The sequence below is a fragment of the Rhinatrema bivittatum genome, chromosome 4, assembly GCF_901001135.1.
Source record: "Rhinatrema bivittatum chromosome 4, aRhiBiv1.1, whole genome shotgun sequence".
In the NCBI taxonomy this organism is placed as follows: Eukaryota; Metazoa; Chordata; class Amphibia; order Gymnophiona; family Rhinatrematidae; genus Rhinatrema; species Rhinatrema bivittatum.
Window position 1 is genome coordinate 484685326 of NC_042618.1, and position 16714 is coordinate 484702039.

General features: G+C 45.2%; 1 protein-coding gene across 1 annotated transcript in view; it reads right to left on the reverse strand.

Annotated features, from left to right (window-relative positions):
* Window positions 1–16714, reverse strand: part of UHRF1BP1L (UHRF1 binding protein 1 like) — a 373911-nt gene that overhangs the window by 56281 nt on the left and 300916 nt on the right. Inside the window, exon 17 of the mRNA XM_029597381.1 lies at window positions 11646–11796. Within this exon, the coding sequence (XP_029453241.1) occupies window positions 11646–11796 (151 nt within the window). The remainder of the gene's footprint in view (window positions 1–11645; window positions 11797–16714) is intronic.

A 16714-nucleotide genomic window follows, 5' to 3' on the forward strand; every position in this document is an offset into this window, starting at 1 on the left:
CTATCACTGATACTGACAAGAAAGTACTCACAATGATACTGCCCCTCACCTCCTGATCCATCCTCACCCCCTCCTCACTATCACTGATACTGACAAGAAAGGCCTCACAATGATACTGCCCCTCACCTCCTGATCCCCCTCACCCCTTCCTCACTATCACTGATACTGACAAGAAAGGCCTCACAATGATACTGCCCCTCACCTCCTGATCCCCCTCACCCCTTCCTCACTATCACTGATACTGACAAGAAAGGACTCACAATGATACTGCCCCTCACCCCCTCCTCACTATCACTGATACTGACAAGAAAGTACTCACAATGATACTGCCCCTCACCTCCTGATCCATCCTCACCCCCTCCTCACTATCACTGATACTGACAAGAAAGGCCTCACAATGATACTGCCCCTCACCTCCTGATCCCCCTCACCCCTTCCTCACTATCACTGATACTGACAAGAAAGGACTCACAATGATACTGCCCCTCACCTCCTGATCCCCCTCCTCACTATCACTGATACTGACAAGAAAGGCCTCACAATGATACTGCCCCTCACCTCCTGATCCCCCTCACCCCTTCCTCACTATCACTGATACTGACAAGAAAGGACTCACAATGATACTGCCCCTCACCTCCTGATCCCCCTCACCCCTTCCTCACTATCACTGATACTGACAAGAAAGGACTCACAATGATACTGCCCCTCACCTCCTGATCCCCCTCACCCCTTCCTCACTATCACTGATACTGACAAGAAAGGACTCACAATGATACTGCCCCTCACCTCCTGATCCCCCTCACCCCTTCCTCACTATCACTGATACTGACAAGAAAGGACTCACAATGATACTGCCCCTCACCTCCTGATCCATCCTCACCCCCTCCTCACTATCACTGATACTGACAAGAAAGGACTCACAATGATACTGCCCCTCACCTCCTGATCCATCCTCACCCCCTCCTCACTATCACTGATACTGACAAGAAAGGACTAACAATGATACTGCCCCTCACCTCCTGATCCCCCTCACCCCTTCCTCACTATCACTGATACTGACCAGAAAACAAAATTATCAGGTAAGTAATTTCTCCATTTCCGAGCGGGTTGCCAGGTGGATTCAGGACCAATGGGATGTATAAAAGCTACTCCCAAATGGGGCAGGTGTTCTGGTTTGTGGGGTTTCGTGGACCCTTGGCCTGAGGTGAGAGTTGTTACTACCTGTTGGGAGGCGTCCCACAGGTCCACACCATTGGGAGGCGAGGTCAAGTACAGCTGAAACTCTGGGAGAGAGTCTGTGGGGAGATCCTGAGGAGCGGGTGAGAGACACAGCAGTGAGGATCCCCACAGTAAGCAGGTTGGAATGGGAAGCAGTACCTGGGTGGAGACCTCAGAGAGGGTGGCACTAGGCAGGCCCAAGGCAGGAAGAGCAGGAGGTATATTGCAGGGGCGGAGCTGCATAACAAGGAAGGTACTGATGCAATGACGTAGGCTGAACCGCAGAGCGGGAAGCCAGAGTCTGGTCCCCAGGTAATGACTTAGGCAACCCCGAGAAGCGGGGAAGCCTGGAGAGTCTCTGGAGTAGAACGTAGGCACCACCCCAAGGAGCGGGGAGACACTGACAGTCTCTATTGTAGAACGTAGGCACTGTCCCAAGGAGCGGGGAAGTACAGACAGACAGTCTCTGATGTGGAACATAGGTACTACCCCAAGAAGCAGAGATGCACAGACAGTCTCTGATGTAAAACGCAGGCACTGCCCCGAGGAGCAGGGAAGCGTGGAGATAGGTCTCAAGTGGTGAGAGCGTTCCTTGAAGCAACTCCGAGGAGTGGGAAGCCGGCAAGTAGGACTCCTGGGAGGTGCAGGGCTAGCCCAAGGAGCAGGGAAAGCCAGGATGCAGGGTCTCTGGAGATAGAGCACAGAAGCCCCCGAGGAGTGGGTATCTGAGCCAGGGTCCAGAGTGTGTGGTAACAGTTACCACAGGTCCGAGGAGACAGGAACTAGTAGAGTAGCGATGGAACTGGTTGCCAAGTGGGCTAGTAGGGGGCGAAGGCGGTGCTTAAGAACCCTGACTCAGTGATGTCATCAGTCAGGGACACCCCTGAGGTTCCCGCCGTAGCAACTTCAAAAGAGGGCCCAGTGGCGTGCGTGCATGCCTGTGCCTAGGAAGGTCCAGAGTCGGTGTAGGTGGTGGTGGCATCCTGGCTGCCACAAGGAACCAGGAGATACACGGCGGTGGAGGCTAGCCCGTGCTGCGAGCAGACCCGGAGAGGGAAGCAGGACAGTGCAAGATGTAAGAAGACGCGGTCACAGCCATCTGCAACCGACGGTCATAACAGCAGGAGGTTGCCCGTGGTCTGGTTAGCTCTGCCCTCGCAAAGGCTGCGTCTGTGCCTGATACTTCACTTTCAATGCATATCCAGCATGGCTCTCTGCTTCAACGGCAGGGGAGAAGAAAAAAAAACCAACAAGGGCTGTACAACATAGTCTGGGTAAAACAAATAAGCATGGGTGTAGCTTGCTTATCGCGGCGGTTACTGCCCCTACTACCCCTAACCAATCAAGCTAGATATTTCACTTGGATGCAGCTCCATCACTGCTCTCTACATTAATGGTGGGGGTGGAAGGGGAATAGAACAAGGAGCTAAGAGAAACAGATAAGAATGAGAGAAAAAATGTGTGAGGCTTGCTGGGCAGACTGGATGGGCCATTCGGTCTTCTTTTGCCGTCATTTCTATGTCTTCTCGGGCTTGGACATCTAGGCGACAGAACCTGGAGAAGGTGTGCAAGTTAGACCATGTCGCTGCTTGGCAGATTTCGATGGGAGACAGTAGCTTAGCTTCTGCCCAGATACTGCCTGGGCCCTAGTGGAATGAGCTTTAGCCTGAAGGGGTAAAGGCTTCCCTGCCTCTACATAAGCTCCCATAATCACTTCCTTGATCCAATGAGCTAAGGCAGCTTGCGAAGTTGCTTCACCTTGTTTCCTTCCACTGTGAAGAACAAACAAGTGGTCCATCTTGCACACTGGTTCTGTACGTTCTAGATACCTCCTCCTATGCCACCGTTTACGTGGCATAGGAGGTGGTAGTCTTCTGAGTCCTTGTGACTCTCTAGGAATGGTAAGGAAATGGACTGGTTCAGGTAAAACTCTACCTTTGGCAAGAAGGAAGGGACGGTGCAAAGCTGCAACATTCCTGGAGTCAACCGCAGGAACAGCTCCCAATATGACAATGCCTGTAGTTCAGAGATGTGACAAGCCGAGCATATCGCCACCAAGAATACAGTCTTCAGCGTAAACAGGCAAGAGACAGTGTGCAGCGGCCAAAAGGAAGGCCCTGCTAAGAAGTCCAATACTAGATTGAGTTTCCATAGGGGGACCAGCCACTTTAAGGGTGGTTGGAGGTGTTTAACTCCTTTTAGAAAACGGGCCAAGTCCGGATGTCTCGACAGGTGGGCTCCGTTCAACTCGCCTCTGAAACAGGAGAGAGCCGCCACCTGGATCTTCAAGTAGTTGAGGGACAGTCCTTTGTTCAGGCCATCCTGTAAAAATTCCAGAATCATAGGGATCTTTGTCGTCCGAGGGGGCACCCTGCATTCCTCGCTTCAGGCCTCAAATATTCTCCAGATCCGCATATATGCCAGGGATGTAGAGAACTTCCGCGCATGGAGCAAGTGGCGATTACAGCCGCCGAATATCCACGCTTTGTCAGGTGAGACCTCTCAAGGGCCAGACCGTAAGACAAAACAGAGTTGGGTCCTCGTGAAGGATTGGACCTTGTTGGCGAAGGTCCCTGAGTGGGGGAGGCAAAGCGGACTCTCCACCAGAAGCCTCCACATGTCTGCATACCACAGGCATCTGGGCCAGTTCGGGGCCAGCAGAAGGACTAATCCTCTGGGGCATTCGATCTTGCGAATGACCTTGCCCAGCAGAGGCCATGGAGGGAAGTCCTCCTCTGGCCAGGTCTGGACAAGGGCATTGATCCCTTGGGAGCGCTGATATCTTCTGCGACTGAAGAATCGGGGGACCTTTGCATTGTGAGATGTGGCTAGTAGTTCGATGGACTGGAGGCCCCAGCAATCTACTAGGAGCTGGAAGGCTCTGGTCGACAACGCCCATTCCCCTGGATCGAGACTCTCCCTGCTGAGTCTGCTCTGATGTGGGAGGCCAAGATCCCTTGTAGATTTAATTCCACCCATTCCATAAGGGGATCTATCTCCAGAGACACTTGGTGGCTTTTGGTTCCTCCCTGGCAGTTGATGTAGGCTACCGTTGTTGCATTGTCTGACATTACGCAGACTGCTTGTCCTTGGAGCCTGTGGCTGAATTGCAGACACGCTAATCTGACAGCTCTGGCTTCCAGGAGGTTTATGTTCCAGCGCGCCTCTTCCTTGGTCCATCGCCTCTGGGTTGTCAATTCCTGACAGTGGGCTCCCCACCCTCAGAGGCTCGCGTCCATCATGAGGACTAGCCAGTTCGGTGGGAACAGGCTTACACCCTTGCTTAGATGCACTTCCTGTAGCCACCACTGGAGCGAGAACATACTACCATCAGTAGGTGGAACCGAACTGAGTATTCTTGAGACAGTGGGTTCCAACGTGACAGCAGGGAACGTTGGAGTGGCCACACATGTACCCTCGCCCACAGTACTATCTCCAGGGTTGATGCCATCAGGCCGAGGACCTGGAGATACTGGGGTGCATTGTGTTTGTCAACCGATGCACTTGGCACATCAGTTTCCTTATCCTCGAGGGAGGGAGGAAGACCTTATCCTGCTTGGTGTTGAACCAGACTTCCAGGTACTCTAAGGACGGAGGGCTTGAGACTGTTCTTGTCCATGTTCACGACCCAACCGAGTTCCTGAAGCAGGGACCTGACCCTGCTGGTCACCTGGAGGCTCTCTTCCAATTACTTCACCCAGATCAGCCAGTCTAAGTAAGGGTGCACCAGGCTCCCTTCTGTCCTCAGTGCCACCAGCTACGACCACCATAATTTTGGAGAATGTTCTGGGAGTGGTTGCCAGGCTGAAGGGCAACACCTGGAACTGATAATGGTGGCCCAGTATTGCAAAGCATAGGAAACGCTGGTGGTCTTGGATGTTAAGAACTCTCCCGGTTGTACAGCCATTATGACAGAGCGAAGAGTTTCCATGCGGAAGTAATTACCTACAGATGACGATTTTGACACTCTTGAGATCTAGGATGGGGCTAAATGAACCCTCCTTCTCGAGTACAATGAAATAGATGGAATAACGCCCCATATTTTCCTGGGGTGTAGGTACTAGGTTATAGCCTTCAAACTGAGGAGCCTTATCAACATGGATTCCACTGCCAGTTTTTTTTGTGCTGGGAGTGGCAAGGTGATATCATGAACATATCTCAAGGGATGCTGCGAAACTCTAGAGCGCATCCTTCTCATATGATGTCCAGTACCCATTTGTCCGATGTGATCTTGACCCACCTCTGATAGGGGGCCGACTATCCCTCTTCTATCTCCTCGTCCCGAGAATGGGTTGGCCAAACTTCATTAGGAAGTTCAGGTCGAACCTGAACCCGAACCAGTTCCTCTTTTTGGTTGTCTGCTCCGAAAGGACTGAGACCTTCCCAAGGGCTGAGTTGTCTGAAATGATGAGTATCTGTAGGGCCGGAAACACTGGAAGCCCCTGGCCCTACCTCTATTCCATGTTACCATTGCTAATGGCAGTGGCTATTCTCTAAGTGAATTTAATAGCAGGTAATGGACTTCTCCTCCAAGAATTTATCCAATCCTTTTTTAAACCCAGCTATACTAACTGCATTAACCACATCCTCTGGCAACAAATTCCAGAGTTTAATTGTGCGTTGAGTAAAAAAGAACTTTCTCAAATTAGTTTTAAATGTGCCCCCATGTCTTTCTATTATCCGAAAGAGTAAATAACAGATTCACATCTACCCGTTCTAGACCTCTCATAATTTTAAACATCTCTATCATATCCCCCCCTCAGTCATCTCTTCTCCAAGCTGAAAAGTCCTAACTTCTTTAGTCTTTCCTCATAGGGGAGCTGTTCCATTCCCCTTATCATTTTGGTGGCCCTTCTCTGTACCTTCTCCATCGCAATTATATCTTTTTTGAGATGCGGCGACCAGAATTGTACACAGTATTCAAGGTGCAGTCTCACCATGGAGCAATACAGAGGCATTATGACATTTTCCGTTTTATTAACAATTCCCTTTCTAATAATTCCCAACATTGTTTGCTTTTTTGACTGCCGCAGCACACTGAACCAACTATTTCAACGTGTTATCTACTATGACGCCTAGATCTCTTTCTTGGGTTGTAGCACCTAATATGGAACCCAACATTGTGTAATTATAGCATGGGTTATTTTTCCCTATATGCATCACCTTGCACTTATCCACATTAAATTTCATTTGCCATTTGGATGCCCAATTTTCCAGTCTCACAAGGTCTTCCTGCAGTTTATCACAATCTGCTTGTGAATTAACTACTCTGAACAATTTTGTGTCATCTGCAAATTTGATTCTCACTCGTCTTATTTCTTTCCAGATCATTTATAAATATATTGAAAAGTAAGGGTCCCAAATCAGATCCCTGAGGCACTCCACTGTCCACTCTCTTCCACTGAGAAAATTGTCCATTTAATCCTACTCTGTTTCCTGTCTTTTAGCCAGTTTGTAATCCACGACAGGACATCGCCACCTATCCCATGACTTTTTATTTTTCCTAGAAGCCTCTCATGAGGAACTTTGTCAAACGCCTTCTGAAAATCCAAGTACACTACATCTACCGGTTCACCTTTATCCACATGTTTATTAACTCCTTCAAAAAAGTGAAGCAGATTTGTGAGGCAAGACTTGCCCTGGGTAAAGCCATGCTGACTTTGTTCCATTAAACCATGTCTTTCTATATGTTCTGTGATTTTGATGTTTAGAACACTTTCCTGTCTTTTCGTGGATTACAAACTGGTGAAAAGACAGGAAATAGAGAGTAGGATTAAATGGTCAATTTTCTCATTGGAAAAGGGGTAAACAGTGGAGCGCCTCAAGGATCTGTACTTGGACCATTGCTTTTCAATATATTTATAAATAATCTGGAAAGGAATACAACGAGTAAGGTAATCAAATTTGCTGATACAAAATTATTCAGAGTAGTTAAATCCCCACTAGATTGTGATAAATTGCAGGAGAACTTTACGAGACTTGAATATTGGGCATCCAAATGGCAGATGAAATTTAATGTGGACAAGTGCAAGGTAATGCATATAGGGAAAAATAACCAATGCTGAAGCTACACGAGCTACCACTCAGGAAAATCATCTAGGCATCACAGTGGACAATACATTGAAATCGTCGGCTCAGTGTGCTGCGGCAGTCAAAAAAGCAAACAATTATGAAATATTAGGAAGGGAATGGTGAATATAACGGAAAATGTCAAAATGCCTCTGTATCGCTCCATGGTGAGAGCACACTGAGTACTGTGTGCAATTCTGGTCACCGCATCTCAAAAAAGATACAGTTGTACTGGAGAAGGTACAGAGAAGGGCGACCAAAATGATAAAGGGGATGGAATGGCTCCCCTATGAGGAAAGGCTAAAGATGTTATGGCTGTTCAGCTTGGAGAAGAGATGGCTGAGGGGGGATATGACAGAGGTCTTTAAATCATGAGAGGTCTAGAATGGGTAAATGTGAATTGGTTATTTACTCTTTTGGATAATAGAAGGACTAGAGGGCACCCCCATGAAGTTAGCAAGTAGCACATTTAAAACTAACCAGAGAAAATTATTTTTTACTCAACGCACAATTAAGCTCTGGAATTTGTTGCTAGAGGATGTGGTTAGTGCAGTTAGTGTAGTTGGGTTTAAAAAAGTTTTGGATAAGTTCTTGGAGGAAAAGTCCAATAACTGCCATTAATTAAGTTGACTTAGGGAATAGCCACTGCTATTACTGGCATTAGTAGCATGAGATTATTTAATGATTGGGTACTTGTAGCCTGGATTGGCCACTGTTGGAAACAGGATGCTGGGATTGATGGACCCTTGGTCTGACCCAGTATGGCATGTTCTTATGTTCAGGCAACAACTAGCAACAGGTAGACTGAGACATAAAAGACTAACAGAGTCATCTTTCGCAAAGAGTCCCTGAACTGGTGTAGCAGGACTAATAGAAAATGAACAGGTAAGAGATTTCTCCTCACTTCATCCTGCTACACTAGCCCAGCCTATACAGGTGAGAAGTACCAAACCCTACTAATCTGGATGGGAAGAAGCAAGGGCTGCTTTGAGAATTCCTGCCCCATAGGCTGAGTCTTCCTTATCCAAAACATCCAGTTTGTAATGCTTCACAAAATGTGCAAGGATGACTAAGTGCTACTTTACAAATGTCTGCAGCCACAAGAGGAGGTCTGTGCCCTGATAGAATGGGCTCGAGCCAGTTCAGATTTTCTATCACTGAGCCAGTAAGCCAAGAGAGTGGTTTCTTTGGAGACTGCCTCAACCTTTACAGCCCCCAAATAAGACAAAAAGTCTATCGGACTTGTAGAAGGCATTAGTCACTTTCAGATAACAAAGCAGTACCTTGCGGACATCCAGACATCTCAAAGACCTGTATTCATTTCTACACTCTTCCTGAGAAAAGGCCGGAAGAGAGGCTCAAAATATTCCAATGAAGTTATAATGTTCAACAAAAATAGCCTATAAGTGAGCTTTGTATGCTGACCATGATAGCCTCCTTCATTATAAAACCCAGCGAGAATGTGTTTCAATAGTATGTGTGTTGAAACATACGGTCAAATCGGCATACATAGCTGCAGCAATCAAATGCCATGACGCTTTCACAAAACTGCCACTGAACACATTCTCATGGTGCTAATATTCAAGATAAGGTAGTTCTTTCCTTTTTGACTGATCAAAGCTTTGTTGGTATGTTTTGAGCACTTATCGTGTAACAACTGTGATTTTTGTGGCATTACAATCTCTGGGCCAGTATGGCAATTCCTGGACACACATTTAAAAATCTTAAGACAGCCAGCCATGAATTGTATATGCACATGCCGTAAGTTGTACATAGGTCGTACAAAACGTGTTGCATTAATTTATTGAACAGTTGTGTTCATACTGTGAAAATGTCAGAACTGATTGAAAAACATTATATTGAGTACCAACAATTTTTCTTCTACTCAATGGGCAGTGGCTGAATAAGTATCCTCTTTATTAACAGGAGGTGATATAGATCAATAATTTATCTATCATCAACAATACTGAATTCAATATCTCAACCCAGTGGAACCTAAAGATTTAAATGAAGTAATTGACTGGTATTCTTTGATTTAACTGCCTATCAGTTTTTGCATTTTTGGCTTATGTCATTCTGTGACTGTATTTTATTTGTCTAAGTTTGACTAATTTGATTGGCTCCTGAATCCTTTTTTGTTTTTGATTGATCATGCTTGCATTGTTTGGGAGTATTTAAGATGGATATTTCCTTATTGTTACAAGCTAGAATGGAGGTGCTCATTCATATTCCTATTTGATCTCCACAGCATTTCCTAATAAAGAGTATCAATTCAAAACGTGGTTTACATCAGATTACAATTGCATATGAGCCGCAAGAGGACTGGGATCAGCATCTAGCTTCAACAGCAGTAGGATTTTGACCTGCATTCGATAAGATTTTTATTTGCAATGAAAATATTCTTAAAAAAATACATAAGATATATAGGTGGTGGGTGGAAGTCTATGATTATAATTGAAGCTCTAAGGTTCTGTTTATTAAGCTGATAGCATATTATGAAGCTTTCCTTAAAACAAATTTGAATTTATGAGCAATATACTGATGAAGTGATTTTTTTGAGACCTATAAAAGGACCAATCTTTATCCTCTGGAAGACTTTGCAGTTTTGGTTCTCCCTGATTTTTAACCAACTGTTCAGGTCTTCACCAAACAGCAGCTTACCCTTGAATGGAAGCTTTCCTAAGTGTGACTTGGACCACAAGTCTGCTGACCAGCTGCGAAGCCAAAGCAGTCTCCAGACAGTAACAGACAAGACTACTGACCGAGAAGAACTATGGAGAAGATCGTACAGGGCTTCTGCTAGAAAGGCTACAGCCGATTACATATGAGCCATCTCGCTGCTGGATCCAGTGCAGAAGGCCCTCATGACTAGAGCTGAACAAATGGAGATTTGCACTGTCATGGCAGCAGCAGTAAATGATTACTTTATGGGAAGCTCATTCTTCCTGTCCTGGGAGCCCCTTAGAAATTTACACTCTTCTACTGGGAAGGTGGTATGTCTAATGACCATCAGCACCAAGGTGTCCACCTTCAGAACCTGAAATATCACTGGCCTGCTTTCTGCAGCAAGGGTTATAGATTCTGCAATTTCACACCTTTGGCACCCAATTCAGGGGACTCCCACTCGGCTAGCATCCTCTCTTCCACTTCAGAGTGGAATGGGAAGGCCTTAGTGGTCTTGCAAACCCCTTTATCGAAGGGATCCCAAACCACAAGCTCCTCCACTTAATCTTCTAAATGGAGGCACAACACCACCTGATTCACCTCTAGGGAAGAGCCGAATCACAGCTGATCCTCCTTCTTGGAAGGGAAGACATCCTAAACCTCCTCCCAAGACAGGATGGGAATTCCAAAAACCTCCAGCATAAGTAGTGTTGGATTGACCTCCATGGGTCTGGAGGCCTCTCTAGGCCACTTGACTGCACAAAAGGTGAGGAGAAGGAACTGGAAAAAATCTGGAAAGACTTCCCCCAAGTCCTCAGGAGGAGCGGTGAGAGAGATAATTGGGGATTCTCAATTGCAACCAGGAAGCCTCGGAGCGCCCCTTCCCCCGACAAAGGTGAAGTTGGAGGAAGATGGCTGGAGGCCACGGGAACCAGTCACAAGATGGCTTCAGTTTCTGCCACAGCCTGCGCACCAGAACTTCCCTTCAGAGCTGAGGCCTCTGCCCATAAAGCAGCTGCTTGCAAAGTTTCCCCTAGGATCTTGCCTGCATGAACACAGGCCACACTTAAGGGCCCTTATCTACCAATACGTGTCGGCCACCACAAGTGCTGCATCTGTGGCCGGCGCGTGTGGGCAGATAAGGGCCCACACAAGCTCAAACTAGTCCCCTCTAGGACTGGCAGCAAATCAAGGAAGCTCGCACTGCTCTCCAAAACCAGTGGCCTCTTTCAGAGCTTGGATCTAAAAGTCCTGCTGCACCACCAGTTGTCTTACCATCTGCTGGAAGCAGATAATACTGCATTTCCTCTGAGCTGCACCACCTGATGTAACGCTGGGAGAACAATGTACTCTGCTGACAGGGGAAGCTATAACCCACCTGTATGGGCTAGAATAGGACTATGTGGCATGCACAAGTAAACTGTGGGATTTGTTGCTGGAGGATGTAGTCAAGGAATCAAGCATAGTTATGACAAGTTCCTGAAAGAAAAGCCAGGTACAGCTTACCCATGGGAATGAGTCTATTCTCTGGGACCTGCTGGGTACCTCCTAGTGACACTGACAAGATGCTGGGCTGGGTGGACCTTTGCTCTTCCCCGGTATGGCATGTCTTATGTTTTTATGCTGTGCTTAGTGAGATACTCTCATGGCTATAAAAGTAATAGAAGTATTAGAGAATGTGGTTCAGTTCTTACCCAGGCTGCGGTTACTGAGGTACTGGCGAATGCCAACGTTTCCCAGCTCTTTTGGTGTCACTTGGTTTACTTGAAGAGCAACCGTTGCATCTTCTCCTTTCATATCAACTCCACAGGTAATGCCAAAGATTTTAAAAACCACAACAGACATCTGCCATTGAATAAAAACATTTTGTTTGTTAATTATGAATGAAAGTTAGAATATTATAATAGAATTTGAACTTATGAAATTTATTATTATTTGTGTTACTTAGGGTCTTCTATTAAACAATTAATTATGGAGATAATTATTAAAGTCCATGGTGTAACATGTACCATTAATTGATCTGACGGCTCCAGATATGGACTCTAAGGGATCAATTTTCAAAGTTTTTAGGCTCTTAAGTTGTCCCTTCTGAAAATGCACTAGAGCTGAGTGCCTAAATTTAGGACTGTAGTTTCATTAGGAGCCTAAGTTTAAGGGACATAGTACCCAGGGTTAGGAGTGAAGCAGAGGAAAAATTAATACGAGGGAAGGCGTGACAGAAGGGAGAGAAGGAAAGGGGTGAGAGGAGAGGGAAGAGGAGAGATTGGAGGGTAAAGGGTGAGTGGGAAGCTGGTGAGTGACAGAGGGATGAGTAAGAGAAGGATAATGGTGTGAGTGAGAGGAAGGCAGGAGAATGAGAGAAGTGGGAAGGTGAGGTGAGATGGAAGGACTGCAAGTGAAGAAAGGGAGACGTGGGAAGAAAAGGTGGTGTAGGTGAGAGGGCAAGGAAAGGGAGTGGAGTGAGAGGAGGGAAGGGAGTATGAGTGAAGTGGAAGTAAGGAAAAGGGTGAATGCATCCATATAAGCATTTAATTTTTTTTTTTTTTTTAATATAAATTTTTCATACTTTGTTAAAGTTTGCTTTGATGTTTCTTGTTCTATGTAAAGCCCACTGGCAAGTTTTTATTGTTCACTGTAAACCGGTTTGATTTGTATCCAATGCAAGAAGATCGGTATATAAAAGCTAAAAATAAATAAAATAAATATAAGCATTTGTGTGAGAGAATGAAGATGTGTATAGATGAGAGAGAGCAGAAAGATTGGGTGCCTCTCCCCCCCACAATCTCAGGTGACTATTAATCTAAAGTTCCCAGGTAAGGAAAGTGGGACATTTTTCATCCTTATCAATTTTAATTATTGGGTGTTATTTGATGTTTTGAAATGTTGTTCTTTTTTAGGGAAATTTTTAAAGTTTAGTTTAATGTTTCTTTTATCCTTACTAGTTTTAATTTGTAGATTTATTTAATTTGTCAGCTTTTTTGAAATATTCTTTTTATTAGTATAGTTCACTATTATGGTGGTTGACTTATGTCTTGATTTTGTTTTATTAGGAATTCTGATGTTTCTGTTTTTCCATTAGTGTTATGCTCAGGCTTGTGAACCCTTGGGCCGACGGGAGGATGGAATATCTTAGGAGGAAGAGTCGTAGGTTCTCCCGTTGGGTGGTGAGGCAGGAACAGAAGACGTGACCAGCTGACCCTCGGCACTGGAGACAGAGGCGACTGTGGAGGCACACGAAGAGTCGTGACATCGAGGAAAGTAACTGTGTCTTCGCCACTGGGAGCCCGTAGGGACCCGGGCTGCTGGGACTTAGGTGGGCCCTTGGAGACGATGGTCAAGAAGAAGTCCAAGGTCAAGTGCCGGAGAGTTGTCGCTTACCAGTCAGAGGTCACACACCGAGGGATCACCACTTGCCAGTCCGAAGTCACACACCAGGAATCACCGCTAGCCGATCTGAAGTCAAGAACCAGGAACGACAAGACAGGAACGAGGATCCGATGTAGAAGAACTCATCGAAGCAAGCAGACCTGACTAACCCAAAAGTTGCCAAGTCAAGGAATGAGCAGAGGAAGCCTCCTTATATACTTCCTCTGCTCTGGCTCATTGAAGACATCTGGAAGTAGTTAAAGGGATCAGGTCCCTTTAAGTCAAGTGAGGAGGCATGGCCTCGCGCCTAAGATGGCGGTGGCCATCTTGGATGCTGGCCGCGGGGGAGAAGCTGCTGAAGCCGTGTAGGAGGAGCACGGACGGCTCCCAGCCCGGTGGTCACATCGGGGGGGTGCGCGCCGACGCACAGGAACAACGGCACCAGACTGGCTCTCTTCCAGATGCTTGCCAGGGCGGGTCACCGCTGCGGTCAGGTAGGGGGGCGCGCCCGCTGGCACAGAACACAACAATTGGTGCACTGCATATAGGATCTGGCCTGCACTTTCTAGTTCTCTTTTTCTCTGCATGTTTCTCTTTATATGTTCTGCTCTATTTTTTATTTAGTGAGGGTATATTTGTGCTCTGCATTTGTGACAGGTGAGGTATTCTGCTAGCTTGTAGTTTCTTTGTAGGAGCTTGGCTTGTTCTGTTCAGCTAATTAAGATGAGTATTGGTCTTTTTAGATCTGGTGTAATATTTGCAGGGTTGGCTTGTTACTGCAGAGCTGTTTTGGTTTGGGAAGTGTACTATGTTGTATTTCTCCTTACTCGTGGCTTTCTGAGGGCCAAGCCTACACCCAACACGCTTTACAATAGGCCTAATATCATATAGATCCTAAGTGTCTTTTTTGCAGGGTTTTCTGGTTGGCACCACAGCAGTGCATGTAAATACAATACAATTGTTGTGATATTTTTATTTTAGATCTAATTCTTAGTGAAGCGCAGATTTTGGTGAGAGAGGTAACGGTGGTGGAGCCGATTGGTAATAGTAATCATAACATGATCAAATTTGAACTAATGACTGGAAGGGGGATAATATGTAAATCTACAGCTCTAACAAACTTTCAAAAAGAAAACTTTGATAAAATGAGTAAAATAGTAAGAAAAAAACTGAAAGGTGCAGCTGCAAAGGTGAAAAGTTTTCAACAGGCATGAACATTGTTTAAAAATACAATCCTAGAGGCGCAGTCCAGATGTATTCCACACATTAAGGTGGAAGGAAGGCAAATCAATTACTGGCATGGTTAAAAGGTAAGGTGAAAGAGGCTATTTTAGCTAAAACAAAATCCTTCAAAAATTGGAAGAAAGATTCATCTGAAGAAAATAGGAAAATGCATAAGCATTGTCAAGTTAAGTGTAAAACATTGATAAGACAGGTGAAGAGAGAATTTGAAATGAACATAAGAAATTGCCATGCTGGGTCAGACCAAGGGTCCATCAAGCCCAACATCCTGTTTCCAACAGAGGCCAAAACCAGGCCACAAGAACCTGGCAATTACCCAAACACTAAGAAGATCCCATGCTACTGAAGCAATTAATAGCAGTGGCTATTCCCTAAGTAAAATTGATTAATAGCCATTAATGGACTTCTCCTCCAAGAACTTATCCAAACCTTTTTTGAACCCAGCTACACTAACTGCACTAACCACATCCTCTGGCAACAAATTCTAGAGCTTTATTGTGCGTTGAGTGAAAAAGAATTTTCTCCGATTAGTCTTAAATGTGCTACTTGCTAACTTCATGGAATGCCCCCTAGCCTTCTATTATTCGAAAGTGTAAATAACTGAGTCACATCTACCCGTTCTAGACCTCTCATGATCTTAAACACCTCTATCATATCCCCCCTCATCTGTTTCTTCTCCAAGCTGAACAGCCCTAACCTCTTTAATCTTTCCTCATAGGGGAGCTGTTCCATTCCCCTTATCATTTTGGTTGCCCTTCTCTGTACCTTCTCCATCACAATTATATCTTTTTTGAGATGCAGCGACCAGAATTGTACACAGTATTCAAGGTGCGGTCTCGCCATGGAGCGATACAGAGGCATTATGACATTTTCCGTTCTATTAACCATTCCCTTCCTAATAATTCCTAACATTCTATTTGCTTTTTTGACTGCTGCAGCACACTGAGCCGACTATTTTAAAGTATTATCCACTATGACGCTTAGATCTCTTTCCTGGGTGGTAGCTCCTAATATGGAACCTAACATTGTGTAACTATAGCAAGGGTTATTTTTCCCTATATGCAACACCTTGCACTTGTCCACATTAAATTTCATCTGCCATTTGGATGCCCAATCTTCCAGTCTCACAAGCTCCTCCTATAATGTATCACAATCCACTTGTGATTTAACTACTCTGAATAATTTTGTATCATCCGCAAATTTGATAACCTCACTCGTCTTATTCCTTTCCAGATCATTTATAAATATATTGAAAAGCACCAGTCCAAACACAGATCCCTGAGGCTCTCCACTGTTTACCCTTTTCCACTGTAGAGGCAAAAACTCACAATAAAAACTTTTAAAAATATATCCAAAGTAGAAAGCCTGTGAGGGCGTCAGTTGGACCGTTAGATGATCGAGGGGTTAAAGGGGCACTTAGAGAAGATAAGGCCATCGCGGAAAGATTAAATGATTTCTTTGCTTCGGTGTTTACTGAAGAGGATGTTGGGGAGGTACCCGTAAGGGAGAAGGTTTTTATGGGTAATGATTCAGATGGACTGAATCAAATCACGGTGAACCTAGAAGATGTGGTAGGCCTGATTGACAAACTGAAGAGTAGTAAATCACCTGGACCGGATGGTATACACCCCAGAGTTCTGAAGGAACTAAAAAATGAAATTTCAGACCCATTAGTAAAAATTTGTAACCTATCATTAAAATCATCCATTGTACCTGAAACTTGAGGATAGCAAATGTAACCCCAATATTTAAAAAGGGCTCCAGGGGCGATCCGGGAAACTACAGACCGGTTAGCCTGACTTCAGTGCCAGGAAAAATAGTGGAAAGTGTTCTAAACATCAAAATCACAGAACATATAGAAAGACATGGTTTAATGGAACAAAGTCAGCATGGCTTTACCCAGGGCAAGTCTTGCCTCACAAATCTGCTTCACTTTTTTGAAGGAGTTAATAAACATGTGGATAAAGGTGAACCGGTAGATATAGTATACTTAGATTTTCAGAAGGCGTTTGACAAAGTTCCTCATGAGAGGCTTCTAGGAAAAGTAAAAAGTCATGGGATAGGTGGCGATGTCCTTTCGTGGATTGCAAACTGGTTAAAAGACAGGAAACAGAGAGTAGGATTAAATGGACAATTTTCTCAGTGGAAGGGAGTG